General features: G+C 42.0%; 1 protein-coding gene and 1 long non-coding RNA gene across 4 annotated transcripts; one reads left to right on the plus strand and one right to left on the minus strand.

Annotated features, from left to right (window-relative positions):
- Positions 1-2,564: 2,564 nt before the first annotated feature.
- Positions 2,565-25,812, minus strand: ZFX (zinc finger protein X-linked). 3 transcript variants are annotated; one of them, XM_040531627.1, is made up of 8 exons: positions 25,029-25,812; positions 17,814-17,902; positions 16,801-17,367; positions 9,118-9,267; positions 8,777-8,920; positions 8,550-8,684; positions 5,832-5,972; positions 2,565-4,359 (listed from the first exon to the last, which is right to left on the minus strand). In XM_040531627.1, exons 2-8 carry the CDS (start codon positions 17,872-17,874, stop codon positions 3,173-3,175), a joined length of 2,385 nt encoding a protein of 794 aa, XP_040387561.1. In that variant the 5' UTR covers positions 17,875-17,902; positions 25,029-25,812; the 3' UTR covers positions 2,565-3,172. The 3 variants fall into 3 exon arrangements, with proteins under 3 accessions (XP_040387561.1, XP_040387551.1, XP_040387542.1); XM_040531617.1 differs by lacking the exon at positions 25,029-25,812 and adding an exon at positions 23,860-24,162; XM_040531608.1 differs by lacking the exon at positions 25,029-25,812 and adding an exon at positions 22,420-23,187.
- Positions 24,461-26,822, plus strand: LOC121057437. The gene is made up of 2 exons (XR_005813791.1): positions 24,461-25,051; positions 25,768-26,822. It is a non-coding gene; the product is annotated as an uncharacterized LOC121057437 (long non-coding RNA).
- The last annotated feature ends 703 nt before the right edge of the window (positions 26,823-27,525 follow it).

The raw sequence follows: 27,525 nt of genomic DNA on the forward strand, positions 1-27,525 counted from the left end.
GGCACAGCCGTGAGGAGATGTGGAGGATGGAGGGAGAAGGTGGCTCCAGGCAGAGCCACCAGGCTCCGGCCGGGCCCTGTCCCAGCCCCGAGTGTGGGGGAGGCAGAAGGAAGAGATGCTGGGAAATAGTTTATTAACGTAAGCGACAGTGGTACACCTCCTCTGGCCCGAGGTTTGCGGTTTTTGTTTGGTTTTTTGGACAGTGTAGTAGCACTTAATAGGCAGCCACCTTGCTGAAAAAGATTAAGGCGTTATAAGAAGTTTATCAGACATAAACCTTCAGTATAAGAACAAGCACGAAGACGGATTTCAAAGACCTATGCCTTTCGCTTCCGTAGACTTGCTCGTAAGCGCGCGTTTCACCAAATGAGGCTTTAATCGCTTGTACCCCAGTACTACACAAAATGAGCTGAAAAAGTGGGGGAGTCGAAAAATAAACTAAAGTGCAGCAGATTTCAGGACGAACGTATCCCTCAGAACAACACTTAGTCTCAGTACTGGCATCAAATAGACTGAACGTTAACAGGAAAATACTTTGAATTTTATTTTTTCACGTTATTATCAAGTACACAATTACAATAATGTCACACATCCCTATATGATTCTATGTATTTTGTTTTTTTCTTTTGTCTTTTTTACAAAGTGTACAGAGGGAAGGACGTATACAATATTTAACAGGGTATTTTCTACAGAACAATAATTTATATTATGTCCTTGTAAAAATCTGTACCTTTTTTAAACATTAAACTGAAACATCCATTTCATAGCATTTGCTAAGCAAATTATTTAAGAATTAAAACTAACCTGTAACTAATGTCAGTACATTAACAATAACTATATTTTCATTTTCTCTTTATACAGACAAATACATTTTACAAAATCCACTTGACCAAACCCTTAGTTATTAAAAAAAAAGTTTCAACATTGTGCTTTAAAAAAAAAAAAAAGCGTGGGTATGATTCCAAGCTACGTAAGAGAAAGAAAACGTGTAAAATTGTGTTCTTTGTCTTTCAGCTTATTTAAAAAAATAGTTAAAAATGGCTAAAGTCCTCAGCAACGCTATGGGAATTAATGCAGATTTTGTATACATTTTAGGTTTCCAGTTAGAAAATGCTTGAAATGTAAGGGGGAAAAGAAGTCGAACGAGGGTACTCGGTGAGACGCGCGTGGAAAACCTCTACTGCGTTTGAACGCATCAGATTTGGCAATCGGTAGGCAGCGGCCAGCCAGCTACGGCCGCGTAGAAAATCCACTGGCTCCACCGTGGGTTTCAGCGAAGGCAGGGAGCAGCGCATCTCCGCGGTACGCACTAAAGGAGGGTCACTAGCAGGGCTGTGCGAGCGCACGCCAGACGAGCCTGGGGGCACGGGCAAGCAGGCATCGGAAGAAAAAACATTGCAGGGCAGAGCAGGGTAGCGGCATGGCATCTGAACTGGTGAAAGCGAACTAAACACAAGTATTTAAGCTTACAGTGAAACAGAAGGGCTGAGCAAACCGGTGCAGGGCTCAGTAACAAAACCAAATACAGAATGTTTGGATGATGCACATCTGAGAGGAAACCTTTGTCCCTTTATGGCCCCAAACCTGCAATCATTACTGCAATTCCTGTTGGACAGGACAGGACAGACGGCCACCTGCCTAGACAGGAGAGAAAGCACTGGGACAGGCTCTGAGCCTTTTCCATTAGGGAACTGCTGGTTACAAACCTATCCTCATCTGACCGTCAGTCGGGTGGGTCCGAAAGCTGCAATCCACAGCCAACTAGTGGCTTCAGGGGGAACTTGAGACAGGGGAGCGGGGCCAGGTCCTACGAGCTGGCATGTAATCGTATGAGGTTCTTTGCCCAACAGTTGCTGTTAACGTACGTGACTTCATGCGTTGTACATTTATTCTGCAATTAGCAAATGATACAGCACTACTTTATAATAGACTTCAGGTGGCAAAATTGCATATAATAATTGTAATGTTCTCCCAGCTGTTTATAAACAGATTAAAAGAACTGGGTTAATTCTGGATACTGTACTAATTAATAAACAGCAGCTTAACACGGCTGCTAATGGCTCAGGAAAAACATTCAATTTAGAAACAGTTCTGTTACTATCATAAGGGTATGCTACTATCGTTAGGGGTATCTACATTAAAACATCTCTACTCTTCATGAACGCAACTGCTCCATTCCACCCCCTCCGACGCTCTCAGCGTAAATATCTAGTTTCCAAAATCGAGGCACCTCTTGGTCTCAAATTTTATTCTAAATCAACTCAGAATAAAAATGTGACTTGAACCACAAACTGTTCTTTCAAAGAAATACTAATATACATAAAACCATTACATCTGAGGTACGTTTACCGGCACGTACAGACAGCTGTGATCTATTAACTCTGCAAATGGAACGACAGTATTTTATGTTTCCAACATCAAGTAAATTGAAAAGAAAAACCAACTCATTTGTAACACACGAAACCTTCCAAAGACAAAGAAGCACAGAACAATAAACATATTTGAGCATACTTTTAAATTTGTCAAAGATAAAAAATGCCCCAAACCATTTTTTTTTAATTTTATCTTTGAAACCTGAATTAAAACGCAGAATAGTTTTCCGCAATAAAGTTAGACGTGTAACTCCTTAAACGTAAAATAGTTAACTTGCCACAGTCTGTATAGTCAAAACAAGACAATTAGGTGGGCCCTAGTGACTTTATCTTCAGCATCACAATTCCCCATTTCATACACACCTCTGACAATTTTAGCAAGAGAAATTTAATATTTTTAAAATTCACGACAAAACTGCATTAACATGGACACTGTGAGTATCAACGAGGTCAGTAAGATAAATATACTTAAATAAACCATTACGGTTGAAAAATTCATTAAGAGACGGGGTTTACTTTATTAAATGCAACTTTATTGTTGCCATCTTTTCTTCATTTATTAAACAAACTGAATAGAATTCAGAACACGCTATTGAACAAAAGGTATAAAAGTCAACTAGAAGCAATAATCCTATTTTTATACAGCAACAAATCAAATGCACAGTATGGTTTTTTTTGTTATTTTTTTGTTTGTTTTTGTGGGTGGGTGGGTGATCGCAGGTGATTGGCTTTAAAATAAGCTAACTGCCTGAAAGGCAAAATTCCTTTACAATTCCAGCCATAAGTCTGTGAAAGAGACTTTAAGGCAGCCCAACATCTTTATGATGCCGCATAATGTGCTGGTTCTTCTCTGAAGGCCTTCGGAAACCTTTCTTGCAATACTCACAACGGTGAGGGTAGTCTTTTGTATGAATGGAAATAACATGCCGTTTGAAGCCTGAGGCGTCTGTAGTGCTATACTCACAGTACTCACATTGATAAACTTTCCTGCCACTGTGTGTTTTCATGTGTTTTTTCAGCTCATTTTGTTGCCTAAAGCCCTTTCTACATCTCTTGCACCTGAATGGAAGATCCTTTGTGTGAACTGAGAGTATGTGGCGACTCAGAATAAACGGATCTGCAATCTTAAAGTCACAATGTCTGCATTGGTGCAATTTTTTACCCTTGTGAGCCGCCACGTGTTTTTTCAGTTCCGAAGGCCTATGAAAGCCTTTATCACACATATCACACTTATGAGGATAGTCTTTTGTGTGGACTGAAATTATGTGTCGTTTCAGATCACTCGAGTTTGAGCTCTTATGGTCACAATGCAAACACTGGTGTGTTTTACTTTCTTGATGCATAAGTGTATGCTGCTGTAGCTCTTTGGTATCTGTAAAAGTCTGGAAACAAATATCGCACTTGGACGACGTTTCCTTACTGTGTTTAGTCTTTACGTGAGTTTTCAAGTTAGAAGAGTCGGCAGATCGGTATTCACAATATTGGCACTGGTAGGGTTTTTCACCAGTGTGGATTCGCATGTGCTTCTTGAGCTCCGACGGATGACGAAATCCCTTGCCACACTCTACGCAAATGTGAGGAAAGTTCTTGCTGTGGACAGCTAGAAGGTGATGATTCAGTAATCCTTGTTCTGCTGTCTCATAGTCGCAGAATTTGCACTTGTGCATTTTATTGACTCCTTTGTCCCTGTGCACCATCTTGTGTGTAAATAAAGCTCCTGCGTGAGAGAAGCTTTTCCCACACTCATCACGCTCAATAAGCTTTTCTGTTTTGTTGGTCAGCTTATGACTCTCCAAGTGGTTATGTAAACTTATTTTCTTATTCGTAGTGTAATCACAGTCTGTGCATCTGTATTTTTTCTTAGTAAGAAGGTGCTCCGGGTGGTTTTTCATGTGCCTTTTCAAGAAACCTCTAGACTTGAACTTCTTTCCACAAATCATACAGGGGTAGACTGTCAATGGATGACCATCGGGGCCAATGATTATTGCTGGAAAACAAACAAAAAAACCCCACTTTCATCAATATTATACTTCAGTGAATTTTTTATTTCAACCTTAACTCTAAGCTGAATTGCTACATGAGATCAAGTCAGACACGCACACTATACTATGTAATAACCAAGCTTGTCACTGGGCTAGGTAGAAAAAATGAAGAGAATTAGTATTTAGATTTATTATCATCATCAGGAGAAAGAAAATACTGATTTTAGATAGAGACAACCAAAGCATCACCCAACTGTTCTTCACCTCAAGTAATTCTACTTTAAAGAATTCTGAGTTCACGCAATGAATTCATGCAGAAACCTATGCTAGCACAAAGAATGCTTGTTGAGTATTATATAGTAAGCATACCACATCATCATCTCTGCCTTTCCATGAATCTGCAGATCAAGTTTGATTTGGCAGTTTAATCACCTATCACTGACTACAATTCACATGTCCCCAAAACTAACACCTCCTTCTTGTGCCATCTGTCACAGTTACAATCTGAAGAGGTATCAAGCAGGCATCAATGAGAACACATTTCACAGACAGACACCTCAAAGCCTTGGAACTTGTTTGCACTGATCCATCAGCCTGTTTTGTTTATCCTGAATTTGTCTAGGCATGCTAAAAAGCTCTCCTATCCAAAAATGTTTTAGGAGAACTGAGTAGGTAGCTGGAAATAGAAAAAGCAAACTTTAAAATTAAATTTGCCAGGTTTACTAGTTCAGAGCTAGACAAAACAGAACTCCTACAGTTAAGCCATGATTTGGAAAGAAACTTTTAGTATAATTTAAAACAGGGCTATTAAAAAAAAAATCATGTGTTTTTTCAACTTTATCAGACCAAATAAATCCTTCAGACCATAACACAGTAATAGCAGAAACCAAATAATGCTAAAACAGCATATCTGTTCTTACGGATGCAAGCAAGAACACTGGAGTGAACATCAAGACAATCTGTTTCACAATTAAAACACGAAAGGGCATAGAATTTACATTGGCTAATGTAAACATATAACATTCAGATTTTCCAGTCACTAGTTGAGCTGGTGTAATGAAATATATTGTTCTGTGTAATTCAATAAAGACAAAAAGTTTTTTTTAAGTACTATTACAGAGTGCTGTTAATCTGTCTAACCTTACCTTTAAAAAAGTTACATTAAACAAACATTAAAATTAGTGTAGCAAGTCAAGTTTAACAGTTTTTAACCTTTTGCTGTGACACTGGGGTTTTTCTTATCCCTTGACATAGTTTCCCTAAGAAGCAAACAGCAAAAACAACCCTAAACCCACAATCCACACCAACTATATTTAATTTTTTTTGAATTTTTACACACATCTATGATGTAGAAGTGTTGCCAACAAAGTCATCTGCAAAATATTTTTTTTAAATAAATTGCACACCCTCTCAGCAAACCACATTTGTTTATGGGTAAGTACCTACATGAATGAGAACGCAGACAGCTACTACCCACCTGTTTGATACTGCCTAGACTCAGGCCTCCTTTTCTTCTTTGGTTTTTGCTTAGCCAGTCTCCCAAGTCCAGCTGACTCATCTATGTGCAAAAGAGCACTTGCAGTGCCATTCCGACTTTCAATGCCATCACTATTATTACCTAACAAGATAAGTTAAAAAGTTACCCCCTGTCATCACAATGGAGATTATTTGAGCAACAAACTCTACAATGATAATTAAAAAACCGATAAACAATTGCCTTGACATTTAATCAAACCATAACAACATACAGGATGAGTCAAAAAACTGCTCTGTATGGAACTTATGATTTTGTTATAATTCCAAATAATTGGTATTACGAACCCTGAAGCCTTGGCTTTGTAAAAATAATTTACAGGAGTACACAATTTTTAGGAGTAAATGGGTTTTCTATTTCACAAAGAGTTTAAGTGCAGCACTTTTTGCATTCCTTTGATTGACAATTGTGCCCAAAGTGTCTAACATCACTAAACAAAAATGTCACAATATTTCTGGTGCCTGATGGTCTTCTCAGCCCTGAATACATTCCTGTGTGCTCTCAGTCGCTTCTGGACATCTGAATTCCGCTTACCAAAGCTCCTCACACACCAAATTTCAAAACAGGAACCGTGATCAATGAGTTCTTCTCAACAGCCCATAAACTTGCACACAAATACTATACACTACATACTATTTGCACACCTAAAATTTTAACACAAATTATTTCCTCTGATAACAAAGAACATGCTTGGTATTGTCTAACACAAAGAAGGAAACAATCTTTACCCCACAGAGCTTTGTGTTTAATACACAAATGGTATCACAGGACATAAAACAAACACAAGAATTCCAAGTAAATATATGCATATACTTGGGAAGGTACTTACTGGCAATTAGTTTAACATTAGTGGTTTAAGAGCCTAAGTAAATTTTAACAACAAATGTTGTGGACAAGTATTTACTTGAATCAATAGAAGACAACAGCTCCTAGTCAAAGAAGAGCACACAAACGAGACAGAAGACTCAAGTGGAAGACAGCGCAAGAAGCTCAATAGCTGTTCCCTTTGTAGAGCGCTGTGAATGAATATTCATGCTTGAATATAAGAAGAGTCAGAGCCAGGAACAGACATGTGCAGAGCCTGGAGATTCTGATCTACGTGCTAGCTCAAGTGTTGAACAGTAAACATGGTGAGTGACATAAATGTTGAAAACAAAAAGAAATTTCACATCTTACACAGAGCAGTTACAATTTGCAACAGATGCATGACGAGTCCTTCTAAGTGTAACACAGAACAGGCCTGAAACATTTTCTAATACTGGAATAAAATGGCAGAACTTGCTGGAATATAAAGCACAGTGGAATGGGGCTTTGCTACAATATAGCAACAAAACACATCCAACATTTAAGATCCCATTTGTTATCAGCCTTTAATACCTCTTGAAGTGCAGGAGAGTTCTGAGAAGTGCAAATAACAAACCTCTGTCAAACTTCTGCCATTATCATGCCTTCATTGCTTCATTATTTCTTCCCTTCCCCACCATCTCTCATGCTGCATGGTAGGTTGCTTACTTCTGATAACAGGAGCACTCTACTGTTTCCCACATTCTTAAATTCCACTTGCAATTCCACCTCTTTGTTCTTAGTAGTCTGCTCCATTTTATCCTCCTTCTCCACAGTCACTGAACGCTCTGTCTACAACTGTTCTCTTAATTTAATTTTGTGTTCCTACTCAACCTGGCTTCTGTCCTTTCCTCTACACTGAAGCTATGCTCACCAGTATATGGCCAAAGGCAAGGCTCTGGGTGTTAATATCCATCCCCTAAGCAACTTTCAACACACACTACTCCTTGAGATCTTGCCCTCCCTTGACTTATGTCTATGATTTGAGACCCATGATGCATTCTCAGCACTTCCCTGTCATTTGTTCACTGGCACCGTTACCAAAATTCACATCACACAGACACATAACCTGAGTTTTGTCCCCCACTCCAGTATTTCTTCTGCTTCACTTACTCAAAGTATGCTTTGGAGGATGGGGGCAATACAGAAACATTTCTAAGATGAGATTTTGCTCTACCAGCTTATGTAAGTTTTTAAGCTTATGTAAGTTTTGGAAATCAGTTTGTGCACCAGTTGGTGCCCAGATACTAATGCTCACAAAAAACAGTTCTGCATGCTAGAAATATTCTCAAGGTTCTTCTATAATTTTGAGATCTATCCCTCCAGCTTATTTTTCATTAATTAGTTATTTCCATCAGTGAAATCTCATATGTATATGTTCCTCCTAGAAAACACTTAAATCAAGCTAGAGGCCAGTGTTGCTTTTCACTGTTACACTGAATCCTACATATTCCCATCTGCTTTTTCCTTTCCAAATAAAAATATTCAGCTCTATTCCCTAGCCAACACTTTCTGTGTCCTGAAACTGTGAAGGACAAATGTACTTGAGATGCAATTTTTCAGCTGAATTCTTGTGTACCTCCCCTTCCACATCTTGACACTATGAAGGAAAATGCCTATTAAAATAGCAATAAAAAGAAGCCTGCTTTACCGCTTCTCCCCTCTTCTCTTTTTAATTTTAAGGCTCATTATGCCAAGAAACCATTCTTAAACAAGAAGCACAAGCACAAAAAGCACAGATACTCCTCTACCCTCCAAAACCAAAGCCCGACACTTTGCTGTAGTGTTGCCAGGAAGAATTCTTTGAATGTTACTTACCATAAGCTGCTGCCCATGCTATGGGCATGAAAGTTTTAATTTCGTTGTCATCAATTTGCTGTTCATGGGCCACTGCTGCATCCTCCTCTCCTACAATTACTTCCATATAAACCTCATCAGCTATTTCCGCAACATCTAAGAAAAAAAGAAATCAAGAAAAAATTAGTAAGAACACTGTACTGTTGAAAGTGAAAATCCCCGTTCCCAAATGAAAGCCACCTACTTACTTAAATCTTCGTCTTCGTGCTGAGAATCATTTACAGTCATGTAAACCATTTTCTCCCTTGGAATACGAATACTGCTATTTTGATCAAGTAAGCCAACTGCGTGATCATTTTCTGGCTCACTCTCGACAACATCTACCGTGCCCCCTAATTAGGAAAACCAGAACAAAGTATTTTAATACATTTTGTTCAAATTCTATTCTAAATTGCAAAAACCAAAAGGTTGCAAATCTTGAGCGTTTAGACCCACAGCTCCTTACAGATGACTTGAGAGAAACCACTATCTCTACTTATGCGAGATTTCAAGTATCAGGTTGGAGTATTCTAAAATGAGCACGTCTTACCTAAATCATCTTCTCCAGGATCTGCTTTGAATATATAGACCTTGATGACTTCTGGACAAATGCCATCCACTTTACAAGAGCCGCTTTCTGACTCTGCCTCCATGGTAATTTCAGCAGAACCTTCGTGTTCTATCTTACCGGCATCATCCACTACAAAAACAAGTTATTACAATTACCCAGTCATATACAGACAGACTCATGAAAGACTTTATTATTTTATTACTCAAAGTTGGAAGCAGTTTGAAGTTACATTGTGATAAAGAACCTACCCATAAATACTTTTCTCATATCACTGACATCAACAATAAACACATAAAACTCAAGCCGTATCTTCTAGTTAAGGGGGAAGTGCGGGAGCGCTGCAGTGATGTGACTAGAAGCACGAGCACCACACCAGGCAACACTAATAGGGAAACAGTGATCTGCAGCAAGACGGTGGTAGCAAGAAACAGCACGTTAGTACTTACTCTGTGGCATCATTTTACTTGTTCTCAGTTTTAGGCGCTTTCTCCTTCACATCTAACAAGACGTTATCTGCTTCTTTTCAAAAGCATTACCTGTTCTTGAACCCCGTCTCTAGTGCAAGTGGTACTATTTCCGCCAGGCCAACCCGGTTCCTTGCAAGGTGATGTTATTAGCGCTTTTTTCTACTGACTAGAGGGGAAACCCAGATGAAAAACCTCCACCTCTTCTCATCCACTCACAGTTTCAAAGCACTGCCATGACGTTGCAGCACTGGTGAACCTAATTAATTGCTCACAGCACCCTTACCAACAGGGACTTGCACTGCATTTTATAGTGTAGCCATATACATTCTCCTGACTATCATCTCCAATTTTGTTCTCTTCCTCTCAGCAGTGCAATTTGAATTGCTGTAACTTGCCTGGGCCTCCCACGTAAGCGTGGCTAACAGCCAGTTTTCTAAGGAACACATTTCTGATTTATAAGACACATTCTACATAGGCACGTGCACACACACATACACCGTCTTATTTTACCAAGCCTGGGCTTTCAAGAAAAAATACTAAATATGCACTGACATAATCAATTCCAGTATTTCAAAACCTTTACAGAATCTTCCAACTCCAAAAGCTCCAGAATTTTCTCACAGTGTTGAGATTATTTAAGAATTCGTAATGTGACAACACACTTTTGAAATCTGTCACTTTATTGTTCTTTCTTTAAGTTACTTTTGGAGGCTGGTATGGCTCCATCAGAGCCACGTTTAACTTTGATTCATAACAACAACGTGTCCAATTTATACTAAAGAGAAGTGTAAGAACTGTCCAATAACTGCTGCGGCATTTTTGACTACCATGCCTAGCACATACAAAATCAATAACGCAGTATGCTCACTCTACTGGCACTCACAAAACTATCCTCATAACTACATCACAGCTTGCATAACTCAGTACCTTGGCAACTCCTCTATTCACTTGAGGATCTACCTAAAAATAAAATAAAATATGCAAGCTCCGAACATTATTACAATTGCTTTCCTGCCAGGAGGTCAATAAACTAGCCTTTAAATTAAATAAGCTAGCATGTGCTCTGTCTTGTGGCTGAAATGCAACTGTACTTAAGTATCATTTCTCAATGAGGCATCATTATTCATGAAGAAATATGAACAACATTAAACAAATTCATGAACACTAAAATAAATTAGTCCCCCTCTCCTCACAAAAACGGCAGCAGAAAAACCTTTAATGTTCTTATTCCAAGTTCACGATCAATGGCCACTGTACAGAATGTATGGAGTAGTACAATATTTAAAGAAGGATTTTGTGGCAAGGGACACCATAACATCCTGTAGCTGAACCCCGAAGTATTTCAAAAGTAAAACCCTTAAGATGTTATTCTGAATCACATTAACATAGCTCTACAGTACACATATTCAGTTATCGAGCAGACTTTTATAAATTCTTTGGCACAGGCATGAAACGCCAAACGTCACTGGAACTCTGACAAAAAGAAAACTTGCTCTGGTTCCTGCACTAGGTGTATGTAGTTGTTCTCCTTCAACTTGGCTGTTCCCAGTGTCACGCACGTGTACTTGGAAGGCTTTCAAATGAGCGTAGACTGATTTTACACTGCTGAAGCCAAAGGGGAAGTCTGCCGCCAAGTTCAACTGATGCTGGAACAGGCTCAAGGAAGGAAAATTACGGCTGAAGCAATTAAAGACAAAACAAACCTACACGCACCATATGAAACGGGCTGGTTTCTTTCAACAAAAACAGAGTATGTATGGAAGTATCCATTGATAACATTCACACAACAGAAGAATTCTAGATCTTAAAAATATGCTCCAGCCTTTGAAATAAGTTCTCCAAGATTCAAAGTCACCTTTTAAACATGATTAAAAAAAAATCCTTATACAATTTCTAGTTTGTTTATCCCTGAGTTCCCTCTATATCCAACTGTATTTTCAAAACTAGTTTAAATACTCTTTAATGGCACCATTAAATTATGATGAAATTGATTTGTAGAAGCACTAGGCCAACTTTCCTCATACAAAAGGGAAAAAAAATAAAGTCCTTGAAGGACTTGAAAAGGTAGTAGTATTTGCACAGTATAGTATCAAATAGGTAGCAGGAAGAAAAATGGGGTGGAAAGAAAAAGGAAGAACAGAGAAAAGAAGAGATAAATGAGGCAAAAGAAAAGGGGTATCTATCACACAAAGCACTACTTCCATAGTATTTTGTCCTATGGATATATGAGCATTTATCTCTATTGATTCATTTATGCTCTGGCAGCATTTATGAAACCTGATTTCTATTTAACACTTTCCCTATGTTTCTGCATTCTCCACATATCTCATTCTCACAACCAGAGAAAATGATTCATAAATAACTGACCGATCAGTGTTTGAAACTGAAACTCTGGTGATGTTCAAATTTTTCATTCAAATTCACAGCCCATCAAGGGATCCCACAGAAACCCATCTCACCCATGCACAACTGGTATTTTCTTAAATTCTTAGTCTTGGAAACTACAAAACACACAAAAAAACCCAACCTGACCAACCTTAAAAGTATTAGTTTAGCTTATAAGAGGCCATTACTTTTCAAGTACTAGAAAAAAAAATCCGACTAGCATTATTCCAATATACTTGTCTGCATAGAAAAGAAACAACCCTATTTAGCCATTCTTAATGAGAAAGGACACTGCTTAGCATCCCGTTTTTGCCAAAATAGATTAAAAGCACGCTGTATTCCCCAGACAAACTGCTCAGTTATCTGTGATACAAACATTTTACTTGTACTTCACTTGATTGCAAAGAATTCCTGGTACACTAAAGAAGTTATTTTTACTGACCAGTTATTTCTTTAATGGCCAAGCAGGTTTCCTAACCTGTGGGAAAACAGAAATCTGTTCTATTTTGATTTTAATGCCATTCCCATTACAGAGGGAATGCCCCTCAGGGTAGCAATCAGTGGAGCATTTCCTTAGTGTTTAACACCCATCCTCATTCTACTCTCCCCAGACCACACAAGGGACCAAGCTCTGAGACCAGCTCATTCCCAGACCAAGGGAACTCTCCTCTCCCTCACCTCTCATGGGGACTGCCTGAGCAGTTTTGGCTGCACTAACTGTTGGTGCCCTTCTGATGGTTGAGCAGAAGGCACAGCAACAAGTTCTGCTTCACAGAAAGAAAAATGTGATTTCCTGCATCTTTAAGAACCTCCAGGGAAAAAGAGCGAGGTATTTACTTACGCTAAAAGAGCAAACAAAAACATTTTGTTTTCCTGACTAAAAGTCTACTGTATAGCAGTAACACAGGCAAGAACATTATGGCTTTGCTGGTCAGATCCGATGCTTTCAACTTAATTGTGTTATCCAAGGACGAGGACAGATACGTTTCATCTAGACCTATGAAAAGACTATTATAATTATACCTCTTTGAGTAGCCCAGGTTTTGACTCCTGTAATGGAAAGTGTTAGTTCAGGTCCAACAAGGACAGACATGTTTAACTCAGTCAAAGTAAGGGTATGGACATGGCATATCCCCTGTGTCTGGAAACATCGCATAACTTCCTAAAACTCCAGCTTGAACTTTGCCAGGCTACCCTTCCCTCTCTCCAGGCTCCATTTATCAAACCTCCTTTGTGCCTCACTGTTTTTACTTCAATTAATACAAGTACACCAGAGTACAACTTCTTTGTCTTATGGAACTAGTTCCTGCCAGAGGATACATCCCATTTTGCCAAACTGAAAACAAATCAGACAAGCAAAAACCTTAGTTTCCATCATATGGCACTACTCTCCTTCATTAGCAAGTCCTGTTTTTTCCTGGTTTTGCTAAACATTAGCTAATCTCACTGTTACCGTTTCACTTAGGGAGAGATGATTTTACAAACCTTAAGATTTGCTACCCAACATTTGGGAACAGTATGAGCCAGAACACAATTCATCATTTCCTGACCAAACGTTATGGGCAATCCCCATGAACTGGCTTGTTATGCCTTACGTGAAAGAAGAACCAATTTATCAAACCTCCTTCAAACCTTTTCAAGCTACTAATTAGTAGCAGTTTGCATTCTCTGTTGAATGAACAAATACCCGCCTCAGCCCTGCTCTAAGTGTCCCAAATCCACCACAGACCACAAAAAGAAGCTTGAGGGCAAAGACAAAGTATGCATGAAAACAGGTATTTCAAATGACAAGTGATAATATAAGTTGTGCCAAGAAACAGTATCTTGAAAATGAAAAAAAAAAGAAACAAAGATATAGAAATGTAGAAACTAAATTAAATCTGAACAGGAAAAGGAACATTAAACTACCCAGTTTCTTGAAGGAAAGTCCCAGAATGGAACTCAAAGGGACGGTACTCACTGAAGAGACCAAACAGTGTGAAACCAAGAAAGGAGGCAGAAAGACAACATTTAAGAAAGTAGATATATATTAGTCATTTCAAAACAGGTATTTGCAGGATAAAACTACAGAAATGATCCTATTTGAAAAAAAAATCTGTGTAGGCTCCACACATCAGGAACAAAAATGCAAACTTTTAAATAAAGCCAAAAGATAGGAAGAAGAAAGCAAAAAGGTTTTGCCTAATTTCCACAGGAGAATACAGGCTGAGAAGCCTACGGCCACAGAAAGAATGTGAAGTGTCATTGCCCGCTTTCCAAGTGACAAGATAAAAGAAGACAGGCAAAAACATCCTGAAGAACAGAGTCTAAGTCCCAGATCTGGGAAGCAGCTACATGTGGGTGCTGTAATGGCAGACAGAAGTACACTCCAACATCTGCCCTAGCAGTCACAGGAGTTCTGCCAGAACCGAGCATGAGCGTACAGGTTAAGATGGAAAAATCAAAACCAGTGTTGATTTTACTTCCTTTTAAAAACCACCTACTACTGAGGGCAACTGAAGAACCGAGACAGTCAACAGAAAAGATCAATAAACACACATACTGCTGATGCAAAAAAAATGGAAATGAATTCAGATGATATTTTCCACACAACGAAGGGACTATTTGGAAAGACTGTCTCTGCTTGACAGGAAGGCACTAGCCTCTGACTTTGCAACTAGAAGAACTCGTTATGCAGGCTTTAAACACAGTAGGTGGTAATAGGGAACTTCCCTTTCAAATGAACTGTAGCACATATTTAACATTTTAAACACAAATAACGAAGACGCATGTTTGGTAATAAAATGAACGTTTTAAACGCTGGCTTGCTTAAGGTCCTGAATCTAGAGAAAGTACTTTGCAAGACTATCAGGAGGAGTTTAATGCTAAATAAGGTATCAAACTGCAGAAATCCATATGCAGGAACACGTGACTGAAAATGGAGACTCTCCCAGCACAACTGAACAATCACCTTCTCGTGTTTTCTGTCAGTTACCACCTGTTGGCAGCAGGTACGACGCCTGAGAAGACTTCCTAGCTGGCTGGGCTTTTTAGGGATCATGCAACATGGCGTCTACCACAACTTCAGTCCTCATCCCTCTGCAAGAGGCTACGCTGGCAATGGCTGAAGGGGCCGCGTACCTATCCGGCCCTCTCCCTTAAATTTATGCAGACCACAGTTTGCGAAGGGATCCTGCGACAGCGGCCTTGCTGCTGTCCATGCTGCAGGATGCTAACCTGCAGGGGGAGGGTGAGCAGAGAAGCAGGAGCAACAGCATTTTAAAGAGCTACAGTCAAGGATAAGAAACAGGTTAAGGATCACCAGCAGAGCCCTTACACAGTCAGGTCTCAATTCCATGGGTGGATTATCCACTTTGTTGCCTAACTATGCTGCAGTGCTTGCAGGTATTTGAGCTGCTTTCATCTGACCTAAGTGGGGACCAGAATTAGAAAGTTACAGCTGTACCAAACTGCACAGAGAGCATTTATTAGTTTGAATAAATATCACTTCAGGGAGCAGCATCCCTGATCCCTCCTCTATTTCATCTCAGTATGTTCCTACAGCTTAGTTTTACAATATTTTGTGTTATCCATATGTTGCATTATCCCATTTCATTGTTTTCCCAGATAATAGAGAATTAACTGTACCTCATATAAACTCAAAACATGGCTGCACAAGGTTACGCAAGGAACTCAAGAGATGATAAATTAAGAAATGCAGTGATCCTAGGTAAGGAGAAGCAACATTAAAATCCATAAGCACAGAATATAAAATTAAATTATCATACATTTCGAAAGAAGTGTCCAAAGCAAAAGAAAAACATGGGAAAAAACAAAAACAAAAACAGGTAACTGAAGCAGAGCATAAAGTATGCCTCATCAATGGAGTCATTTAATGCTAGACGAAACTGAAGTGCCTGAAATGGCAATTAAACAAATCAGCCTAACAAAGCTTTTCTATTTCTATGACAAACAAACGTTCAGCAGTGACACTCTGATGTTCCCAAGTGCTGTACCAAGTAAACATTACAATAGGTAACATACTTCAAATATGTAACACACTTAGAATAAGCTCCACTTCACACTAACGGATATCCTCAGTAGAAAAAGGATTGATAATATGCTGTGTTTTTTCCCCACCCTCTACTTTAAGCCTTCTGAAATAGGATTCGAATGAATTGTGCCACTGTTTCTAGGGAAGACTAAGATATTCACAATTGCTTCTCAGCTACGAGCAGCAACAGCTACTCTTTTTATTAGCAGCATACCTCTGTCCTTTACTTAATCAAGAAAAGAAGAGAAAACATCTTAAAAAGCAAAGAAAAATATACTGTTGTCTGTATCTATGAGGGGGGCGAAATAACAAGACAAAGACAACGAATTGTCGTTTAGGCTTCCAAAAAACAATTTTCTGACTCCCTTTTCCATGAAGTAAGCGTTTGGTTTTCTTAATGGCTTGGCAGTAATTTTAGTAACCTGCATAAAAATGCATTTTCATACAATGTCACATTTATTTTCTTTCACTTCTTAGTAAGTATATGGCATTTACTTTACAGGAATTCTTACTCTGTTATTTATACGCCACAAAATGCTACAGAAATAGCTTATAATCAGACGTGCATTTGCCAGTAGTTCTCTCCATTAGCTTCACCAGAATTTTTAGCTGGTACACATTCCTAAAGATACCTCCATTTGAGTACATTTGTGAGACTGGCACTTCACTAAATATAGAAATCTGGTTTTGGTTCTGTTGTAAGCCTTTGCTCAGGTATTTCAAGCATCACCCAAACCCGTATTGTAAGAATTTCGATGGCTTTACCCAGACACTTACAAGAAATCATCAGGTAATCTTCACAGTTGCCCTTCTCGTCTTGATGTTCCACAGGGATTCCATTGGCATCAATCACTGCTTCTGATGCACAGTCTGCCACCAAAACTTCTTCAGAAACAACATCTGTTCCCAGAGTATCGGTGACAATATCTGTTTCTTCAACATTATCATGAACTACATGTTCTACATGTCCAACTTCAGGTACATGCATTGACTCGCTCGTCAGTACATGTTCTGGTATTGACATTGCTTCTGCTGTTATGTCAGAAGCTAGAACATCATCTGGGACAGTGCAATGAGCCAAAGAAACCTCTTCAGCTACGTCTGTGTCCAGCACTTGTTCAGGAATAATGACAGTTTCAGATACGTCTGGCTCCTCCATAATATCTGGGCACTGAACATCCTCGATAACAACATCCTCAATGACATCTTGGATTACTACAGAATCTGGATCATCAGGAACAAAATTATGTACGGTTATATCTGAGTCGACTACATCTGAAACAAATACTGTTTCCTGTACTTCCACAACAATCTGATCTCCGTCCATATGTGCTGCATCAGCTCCTGAAAAACATAATTAAAACAATGTTTAAACCGTAAAACTAACTCACGTGAAGTGGTTAATATTGAAATTGCGTCTATTTTACTTCAACTTTTACACTATGCAGCCATTTAGCAAAACCACCGTAATAGCCTATAAGCAATTAAGACAGACAGATAAACAGGAGCTGATAAAGCACGTTGTCAGTAGATACTAACAAGATGAACAACGTAATGAACAAAAGGCTACCAGTTTTTAGGATCTCCCCCAGTATCCAAATAATTATTACTTCACAGAATGGTAGCTCATTTATATTGCTCTGAGTAATGAAAACAGCCGAAAATCTCAAGTGACTACTCTATACAAAAAGCATTGAATTAGCATAGCACCTTTAAACAAAGACAACATAAACTACAGTCAACAGCATCTCATGTGTACAGTCTTATCTACGTATTATCTCCTGACAGACCTGTTGGATCAAAAAACGCATTTGGCTCATGTGGCTGCAATTCAAGCCCATCTTCATCCATGGCCTTTAACTCTCATCAGTCACAGTGTCTGTAGAAGGTAAAGAAGAAAAGTTATTTAGCTCACAAGTATTATGCTAAGAAGGTTGCCTCTGCCCATACAATACTCATTGTAGGAAAAGCTGGAACTTGGGGTATATGGAAGTGAACAGAGGACACCTCTTGACTTGAAGATGGCCCAGATATCACTCAGAGTAAACCCACTTGGGATTCAAGAAATACTATTCTAAACCACCAAACACCCATGGCAGAGTATGAGGAGTGTAACCTCTGACTATCCCAGGCCACTTGTCAAAACACCAGAAATACAGAAAACACAGAAAAAGCTGATAAAGGGATACGGAAATGTGATTTCCTTACAAAGAAAAAAAAATATATGACAACGTCTAGGCAAGTTCACACCCAAGTCTTTTGGGATGGCAGGGGATACAGTGTTCTCAAAACAACAAATCTTGAGAAGGTTAAAGTTAAAGGCAGGCAGCTAGCACTCTGAAACGCACACCACTTTTGATGCCCCTGTGTTCATAAACTCGGACAGTCAGGAGGAAGTTACTGCTATGCTACTTGAGGGATTGAAATCATTAATGCAAACTGGTTCCAGAATATAACACCATGGGTTTTCAAATCTCATGTGTGTGAATATTTAAAAAAACACCAACCTCAAGACAAAGTACCTATTTGTTTTTATATTTAAAATATCACTGGTTCTCAAAAATTACCAAATTCTCGAATTACCAAATCATCAAATTCTACCAAGTTTCTATGGACAGAATGTCAACTTTTCTTCAAAGCATAAAGGCTTTCAATCTTCTTAACAAAAGAACCAAACGATACTACAAAGTCAAAATACCAAGTAGATCTGAAACCCCAATCTAGATTTTGCTGTTTATATAAAAGTATTATCATTAGGAAAAGGCAAACCTACTTTGGTAAAATGTGAGCTAAGGTGAACTTGGACTAGTCCCTTGCACTAATGACAACTAGCTATTAAGTGCTGAACCAGCAAGAGGCAAAAACAGCTTGCTGCTCTGTTTCTGCCCAAGTTTCTGTACAAGCAGACAATACAGACTTCAGCAATTCTCCTTCCTCTAACCATTTTTCAGTGACAGAAATCTCCCCATGTCCGTGATACCTTCATAAAAGGCCTAGAAAAAAGATTAAGATTCTGGCCAAGGTTTTCACAAGAATCATACCCTTTTCAAAATTGTGTCAACTGACATTTGCATTATTTTTTATGGGGATAATTGCTATATACAAAAGAAATAAAAAAAAACCTACTCCAAAATGCAAAGCTACAGCTGTAATCTGTAGCAAATATTTTCTAGACTTCATCGTTCTTCTAGCTCAACTTCTCAACTCTTCACAGTTAACCACCTAATTTAGGTGTGAGAAGGTGAATTTTCAAAAAGTGATCACGAAATATAGCCAGATGTTGAACTACAGGAAAAACAGCCACAGTATAATAATTTTCCAAGGATTTCCATATTTGTGTGGCGTTCACTTGTAAGGCCCCTGTACTCTAAAGACAGTGGTGCTAACAGGTCGCTGTGGTGTCCAGCTGGACATAAATCACCTTGCGATTATTCTGGATGTCAACCTTTTCTGTCAGAGACTCTCACTATTATGAACAGGAATATCTATTCATGCAGATGCCTTTTTTTTTTTTTTTTAAGGATTAAGAGCAGAAAGTAAGTGTTTCTTAGCCTGAGATATAAGATATAGCTTGACTGACGGCGATCAACTTCTGCCAGGCCAAAGAAAAAAGAACAGAGTAAGAAGGATTCATACAGTCATTTAAGCAAGAATTATTCATGCCCAAATTTGTTTACTTCTATCTACTCAGTACGCGCCTTGTCAACCATTACAAATTTCTTTTCTAATGATGTTGTCTTTTGAGTTGTTTTCAGTGTTTAGCTTTTCTGTTACTCCTTCTCCAACTTCTTGCATCTCTGTACCTGTACGACATTCATTACCTTCTCACCCACTCATTTAATCTTTCCAGCTTACAACTACAAAATACTCTCATCATTTACACAAGACCATGCTACTCCAAAATTTGTAGCTAAGATTATACCTGTGTTTCACAGATTTTTTGGGAGAGACTGGGGGGACTGACTAAGGGTTGGTGGAAACACACCGCCCCTCTCCTCAGGCCCACATCAGAAGCTAGCGCTCGCTGTCCAGGTTCCTGGGAAAAGTCAGGACGCTCTTTCTGACTGTGCTTTTGAGGACTGTATTATCATACATGTTGGCCTCTGATCAGCTGGAACCCAACCAGCTTGAAGTGTCAGTTCACCATGAGCCACTGGAGGAACTGGCATTCGTTTTCTCTGTTTCCTGCTTTCATCACCCACCTGACCAGCACGCCACCACAAATTCCTACTTCTTATGATTCATGCATGCACTTTCTCTACCCTAACCTCTCCCCAAATTCCTCACTCTCCCTATTACTGAGGCTCTCCCTCGTCTTCCTTTTGTCTCTCTCTTCCTCCGTGAGACCCAGAGGCTGCCACCACTATGTCCCAGCTTCTAGAAGGAGCCCACTGACACTATTTCTTCGCTGCTGCCCAGATTCCAGGCGCCAGCTGCTAACACCAGCAAGTCTCTGTGGTGCTCGTGATGGTGCAACTTCATAAAGACGCTGCCACCAGCAGAGACAGCCCAGCAGACCTTCAACTGCATATTCTGCATACCAGCATGGTCTCTTCTGTATTAGCCAGCTCTTTTCACCAACAGGGGCATAATGTTATGCAAAACGAAGGCTCATGTTCTCCAAAAATTACTGGAGAAGCTTCCCAGGCAAGTGAGTTTTCAAGACTGAGTCTTTAAAAGGCCACAGATTTATGCTTTGGTACTTGTTCAAAAGAAGGAAAAGAAAAAAAAATCTGAACGAGTTTCTTGCTAAATAAGGTTTCTCATAATGAACTTTTGTACACAGTTCCAGCCAAAAAAAATCACGTACACAAAGCTCTACACATGTGCAGAGCCGTAAAACTGCTCCACTAGGGCACAGACCCCCTCCCTCATACAGAAATGTAATTTGGGAAGAAGACCAAAAGAGGCAGGCATTTAAAGAACAATTTAAGTAAACTGTTTAAATTGATAAAGGTGCCTAAATCAAAATCTGCAGTCTAAGAATGCATTAGGGCATTTGTCTGTGGATGGAAAAAAATAATCTCTAAACATTTCCTGAAAGCATTTCAGGGTTTGAACTTTCTAAACGGCAGATGAGAAAACACTGTATCTCTTCCTGCTTGCTCTTCTGATCAGTGGACCAGCACAGCGGCCCCAGATTCAGCCACACAAAGGAAGTTATCCCCAGTGGCTCTGCACCAGCCAGCAGCTCTGCGATGAAGCCACTCTTCTGCAACTCAAAAAACACCAAAGCTTCTCACTTCTCACAAAACGTCTTCAAATTCCTTGGCAAGCGCCCTAGGCTCTGTGATATCATGAGGTTAAGAAGCAATAGCAGCAGTTTGTTTTCCTGCAAGATTTCAAGAAGGGCAGAAACTCCTCTCGGTTCTTCCAAAATATTCCAGTGGACACTTACCTCAGGAGCAGGTTCTGGCAATGAAGCAGACAGAAGCAATTTCCAGTTCTCGTTTGGGAACCGAAACTCTTGAAGAGAAGCAGGTGCCCAGAAGGACTACGCTTAGTCCTTTCTCAATGGCCAAATCTACATGGCTCTTTGTTCAAATCACTGTAATTCGGGAACTGCTCTTCTAACTGCCACTAGAATGGGAAAAGCCAAGGCACCGGTCCCCTGAGTTTCTTATCTCTGCAAAGAACCAAGCACCTACATCTTTTACTTGGCTTGGGTCTGTCAGCTTCACGCGGATTTAAAATTAATATAACCCTGAAATACACCCAATTCAATTTGTAAAGGTAGCTCTTACAAATTGATTTTTATGTATTTATTCAGGGACTTGGCTGGTTTTGATTTCATGAACGTCAAGGCAATATTTTTAAGTGGAAGGACAAATATATATATATATATATATATATATATATATGTATGCATGTATTTGTGGAAGAAATAGTATTAAGCCATTAGCAATAGAGCAACCTCCTAAAATAAAATAGGGTATTTTCCATAAATTTGATCTTGAGTACAATCAGTCAAGAAAAGCAATGCAGACATTGGAAATAGTCTTGCCACACAAATATCCTTGACTTAATAGGCCTAGCAAGGTAATCAAGATGAAATAAGAAGAAACGGATGAGCTGTTACATTTTAAAGAGAGAGCAACTTTAAAAATAGTTACTTAAGAGAAAAATCTTTAATATGCCCCAGAAATTATCACTTTTTCTGCTTTCTCACAAAAAAGGGGGGGGGGGGGGGAAAGAAATGAAAAAAGGGGAAACCACAGAAAAGCCATCCTTTTGATACAGAAATATACTCCCCCTGCCTAAAGAAAGAACAGTGTATGTGTTCATTTGCAATCAGAGGCAAAAAACAAGTACCCGCACAGCAAACTCTCACCCATCCCAGAAAAAGGCAAAGAACAGTGAAATTTCCCATTTTCACCCAGCAGCCCCAGCCCCTACCTCCACTAAAAACACCGAAGAGCACAGCTACAGCCGAGCCCCTCATCATGCTTTGCTACACCACATTAAGAATTGCAGCACGCCTCGTATGTCCCAACTGGGCTGGAGCCTCGAGCTACCCGAAGCTTTGTGGTGGTTATGAGCGAGGCTGCTGTGGGTTCAGCCTCCATCACTGCTGCAGTGTCATAACTCTCCCTACATGACCCACTTCTGGAGAATGCAGTGTACACACACGCTCTCAATCACACACACGTGAAAGGTTAAAAATTATCCTTCTGCATCGCCTGGCCCTCATCTTGGAAATGACCCCCACCATTATCGGGTGAATAAATGGAAGAATAAAAACAATGTTACAAATGCGACGGTGTAATCAGTTAGCCGTTTATTTCTTTACGCGTCTCCCTCCGTTTTGGCAGGAGGATCCGCACTGCTGGTTTCACTGCGATTTGGGAAAAGTGATAAAAAAAAAAAATTAAGTCTTTTTTTTCTCTTTGTTGTAGTTCAGTGGCGTGGGTATTCGCAGAAACTGGTTAGGAAAAAAGAAAATAGGCCTTCTCCAGATTTCATAGAGATGCTGGGCATCGGGTGACGCCTAAGCTACAGCCCGACAAAACCTAAATTAGGGAATAACCGGCCCCGGGAGCCCCTCAGAAACTCCTTCCCGCCCTGCAGCTGAGGGACAGCCGGCACTGAGGAGGCCAGGCGGGCACCCGGGGGTGCCCCGGAGGCGCCTTCTCGCGGGGCGAGGGGCACCGAAGGCTGCCGCCCGCCCTCCCTCCGTCGCGGTCCCGCTGCGGTCGGCTCCCGGAGGAGCAGGCGGTCGCGGAGCGAGCTCGGCGGGCGCCGTCCCGGCCGGGAGCCCCGGCGCTGCAGCGCAGGCAGCCGCCGCGGGCCGGAAAGCGCCGAGCTCCGCCGCGAGGAGGCAGAGGCGGAGGAGCGGGGGGGCGGCGGGGGTGGGCAGCCCGGCGGCTGTCCCTCGGCGGAGCCCGCGGCCCGGCGCCGCGACGAGCGGGGCCAGGGGCTCCCCCCTCCGGCCCGGCCCGGCCTGCGCCAGGCGCGGGCTGTGGCGAGCGATTAATTCAAGATGGCGCCCGGCGCCCTCCGCCTCCCCCCCCCGCGCGGCCGCCATTTTGTCTCCTCCTCCAGCCGCTCTCCGAGCCCCCCTCGGCCGGGCCCGGGGCCCGGCACCCACCTCGCCCGCCTCCCCCCGGGCCCGCGGCCGCCCCCCGCCGCTTCCGCCGCCCTCGCGCCGCCGCCCCCCGCTCCCGGGGCCGCGCCGGGCGCCCGGAGCCCGGCGGCCGGGGCCCTGCGGCCCGCTCGGTTGCCGGAGCCCTGTCGCGGCCTACCTGCGGCCTCCTCGGGGCCTGCGCCGCGGCCTGCTGCGGGCAGGGGAAGGCCCGGGCCGGGCCGGGCGGCGGGGCCGGGCCGCGGGCTGCTTACCGTGCGGGTGGCGGGCGGCGGCGCTGGGCGCGGCGCGGCCTCTCTCGGCGCGAGTGGGCCGAGCGCGGCGGCGGCAGCAGCGGCAGCGGCGGCGGCGGCGGCTGCGGCGGGGCGGGCGGGCGGGAGGGGAGGGAGGGGCCGAGCTCGGAGCTGAGTGGAAGCGGCCAAGCTCCCCGGGCCGGGCCGGGCCCGCCGTCAGCACGTCACGTCACTGCCCGAGAGAGACCCAGGAAAAGGCGGAAGGCAGCGCGACGCCGCCGCCCGCCGCCGCCCCGCCGCCTCGGGACGGCCGCCCGCCGGGGACGGGGCCGCCGGGCGGGCCGGGGGCCTCCGCCGGGCGAGGCGGGGGGGGAGGCGAGGCGAGGCGGCGCGGCCGCGCTCCGCTCCCCGCGGCTCTTCCTGCCGCCGCCTCCGCCGCCGGGCCGATCCCGGCGCCCCCCGAGCGGAGCGGCGGCCCCGGGGACCCCGCTGCCTGCCCCCCGGCCCGGCACGGCCCGGCCCCTCCATGGCGAGCCTCCCCGCCCGCGGCCTCCCGCGGCCGACAGGCCCCGGCCCGGCCTCGGGGTGCGGGCCCGAGCGCTGCGGGCTGCGCGCTGCGGGCTCGGGGGGCGCCCGGCGAGAAGCCGTGGGGGGGACGGGGCCTCGGGCATGGGGGGCGCGGGGCCCGGGGTCGCCCCAGCGCGGGGTGCGGCTGCAGGCCGCCGTTATCACTGACAGCAACAACAACAGCAATAACAACTACAACAATAACAACTACAGCGGTGATAATAGCGATAACAAAGCAGCGGGGCCGGGTGGGCGCAGCCCGAGCCCCAGATTTTCGGCGAGGAAAAGTGGCTCCCGCACACGTGATGGGAACGGCGCTTCCCCCAGGGCTGCTGGCACTTATGTAAGAGGCCGCCATGGCGCCCCGGCCCGCCCGGCGCGGCTCCTGCCGAGGAAACAAAAAAAGCGAAAAAAATAAGGGGGGGGGGGGAGGTCTCCTTTCATAGACTGTACAGAATTTGAAAGGAGGTACTGTCACATCCAGCGTGCTTGGCTGGCAGTGTCTTCTAGTCCTTACCCTAAAACTTAACCCCATTTTATTTTATTTTTTTAAAAAGAAAATAATCACTGTTGACCCATGAAATATGCAACCTAAAGCGTTGAAGGCACCAGAATATACGTACCATGAGCAACCTCATGGCAATGAGTAGGTACATTCAGTTTGGTTGGAGTTCTCACATAATTGTGGGGTCAGGGTTCGAGGGGACTACTTCTTGTGCTGTTTTAGCCATTTAAGTAAACTGGAAGTAAACGGACTGTTGCACTTATCAGCTCAGGCAAATGTGACTTATCTGGCCCTGAACAGCACCCGTGCAGTGTTTATGCTGAGAATGAGGCTTGGGGTTCAGTTTTGACTCAGCTGCAGTTTTACACACTAGTTTCCCATCTTAGCGCACAAGCTTAAAAAGTAATTTGGTTGATGCTTGTGAAATGCTTATAGTTTATTTTGGTGTAGTATATGGTAAACATGTATCCTGAACAGTGCAAATTTTGACCACAATACTTCAAAAGTTAATTTATTTCATTTTATGAAGGTCATAGTTTAACTACTGTAGAATCAGCCCAATCTGTATTGCAGGAGAGTTTCCTAAAATATATACCTTAAAAACAGTTATTAATCTTGACCATAAGTATGATATTGCTATAAAATAAGTTAATATTCTTGTTAGAATGGAAGAAGCTAAAGGAACAAGAGCAGAAAAAGGTCTTTATTAATTCGTAATCAACAGCAAGGTAGATCTCATAGAAAAGTGAAAAAAATACGTTCAAAGTGTTGTTTTTACTTACGTTTTACTTATGTTTACTTATGTTCCTTGGTTGGAACATGCCTCTGATAGTTTATATTATGTAATACTTTCATAGAAGCTAGGCCACTGAAACAGTTACAGGACTGGAGCATCTGATACATGAGGAAAGAGGAAGAGCTGGGACTGCTCAGAAAGAATGGCTGGAGAAAAGGAGATTCAGGGGGATTTTATGCTTATATATAAATACCTGATGAGGTGGGTAAAGATGAGGGAGCCAGTCACTACTCAGTGGCGTTCAGTGACACGATGAGAGTCAATGGCACAAATTGAAATACTGGAAATTCAATTTAAACATGAAAAGAAAATGGCTGTGAGGTTGGTCAAACAGTGAAACGTGTTGTTCAGAGAGATTGTGAGTTCTCCATCTTTGGAGATACTCAGAACCCAACTAGACAAAGCCCTGAGCAACCCTTTGTAGCTGACCCTGCTCTGAGTAGGAGTTGGACCAGACGATCTGCAGAATACCTTCCAACTTCAGTGACTGTGTTTTTAAGGAGTTTTTCCAACAAATTTAAAGTGTTTATAATGAACAGCACAGTACACTGTAAGCTTTTTGGTTCCAAGGATGGACATTAAATCAGTCATTCACATGTGGAATGGAAGTCCTGAATACATGGAACATTATCCTTGAAAATTCAGCGTATCCATGTGTTAGGTCATTGCAAGGAGAGACATCAGAAAAGCTATGATGTCGTTGAAAGGCATATGCCCAGATGTTTTGTGAAAGCCTGAAGCTTAACTTCTTGTCTGGTCATTGTTGGTCATTCACCCTGTCTGCATATAACCACTGCACCTTTATCCCGTTGTTCCCTGCTACTCAAGAGTCAGATACCTGCAGCTTTTGAGTTATTAAGGAGAAACAATTTGTCCCGATACAGCCGTGATCTAAGTTTAACCCCAACCACTAACGTTTCTGACGCCGACCAATAGGCCACAAACACCCTGGTATGGTCAGGAAGAGGGGAACTCCCATCTGTTGAGCTGCCAGAAAGGAAGCCATGTTTACAACTGATACTCACAGCCATTTCTGCTCTCGCATCTAACAGAGGAGTCCAAGGGCAGAACAGGCTTGAAAACTGCAGATAAAATAAATGTACTTGCACCACCTTGTAGAAACATGGGTTAACGTGTTTGCAGAAATGTTTTTGTGACTTGCACTTTTTGGAGTAGAGTACACAAATGGTAAAAGAAAAAATACATTGTAAGCAATAGGATTTCAGACTTAATTAGAGATTAGTCTGGGTCAGATTTAATACAGAGATGGAATATAGCTTGCATATAAAAGTTTATAGCTCAATCGTTCCACGGTCCTGTGAACAGAGCCCTTCTGATACTAATTTTACCTGTGGTCCAGCGTTTTGTTTTTTTTTTTTTCTATGTTTTTTTCCCTAGAGCTTGTTCTAGTGTTTGTCCCTCAGCAGTAGGTAACCTTGCTGTATCTGACTTTGCCCTCGCAAAAGCAAATTAAGGCCATGGCTTTTGCTGAAATATCCTCCTAAATTCTACTCAAACCTAGCCGTCACTGGGTTAGTTCCAAAGATACATGCTAGTAATTTCTTACTTGGCATTGGTTATCAAGGTTCCATCTAGGTTTTCTTAAAAAGAGTCAATCTGTATAATACCAGCTATGTGTGTCCCTCAAGTCAGGAAGACCTGGTGTGGCTGTAGGTCAGAATGGCTAATAATGTTTGCATCTATCTTTCTGATAATTTACATGCAAACAAATTCTAAAAATTAATAAAGAGCCATTTTCAGTCTCAGTTCCTTCCTATTTAATGTCTTATTTAGAACCCTTCCTGCTTATCGGCAACAT

Source organism: Cygnus olor, chromosome 1 (assembly GCF_009769625.2).
Source record: "Cygnus olor isolate bCygOlo1 chromosome 1, bCygOlo1.pri.v2, whole genome shotgun sequence".
Taxonomy (NCBI): domain Eukaryota; kingdom Metazoa; phylum Chordata; class Aves; order Anseriformes; family Anatidae; genus Cygnus; species Cygnus olor.

Bases quoted from the DNA above. Each gene is read 5' to 3' on its own strand.
- ZFX (XM_040531627.1), bottom strand. From the start codon at position 17,874: ATGGATGAAGATGGGCTTGAATTGCAGCCACATGAGCCAAATGCGTTT. The intron at 17,368-17,813 runs GTCTGTCAGGAG...TATGTTTTTCAG, and splicing joins TGCGTTTTTTGATCCAACAG to GAGCTGATGCAGCACATATG. The intron at 4,360-5,831 runs GTGGGTAGTAGC...TTTGTTTTCCAG, and splicing joins GTCTAGGCAGTATCAAACAG to CAATAATCATTGGCCCCGAT.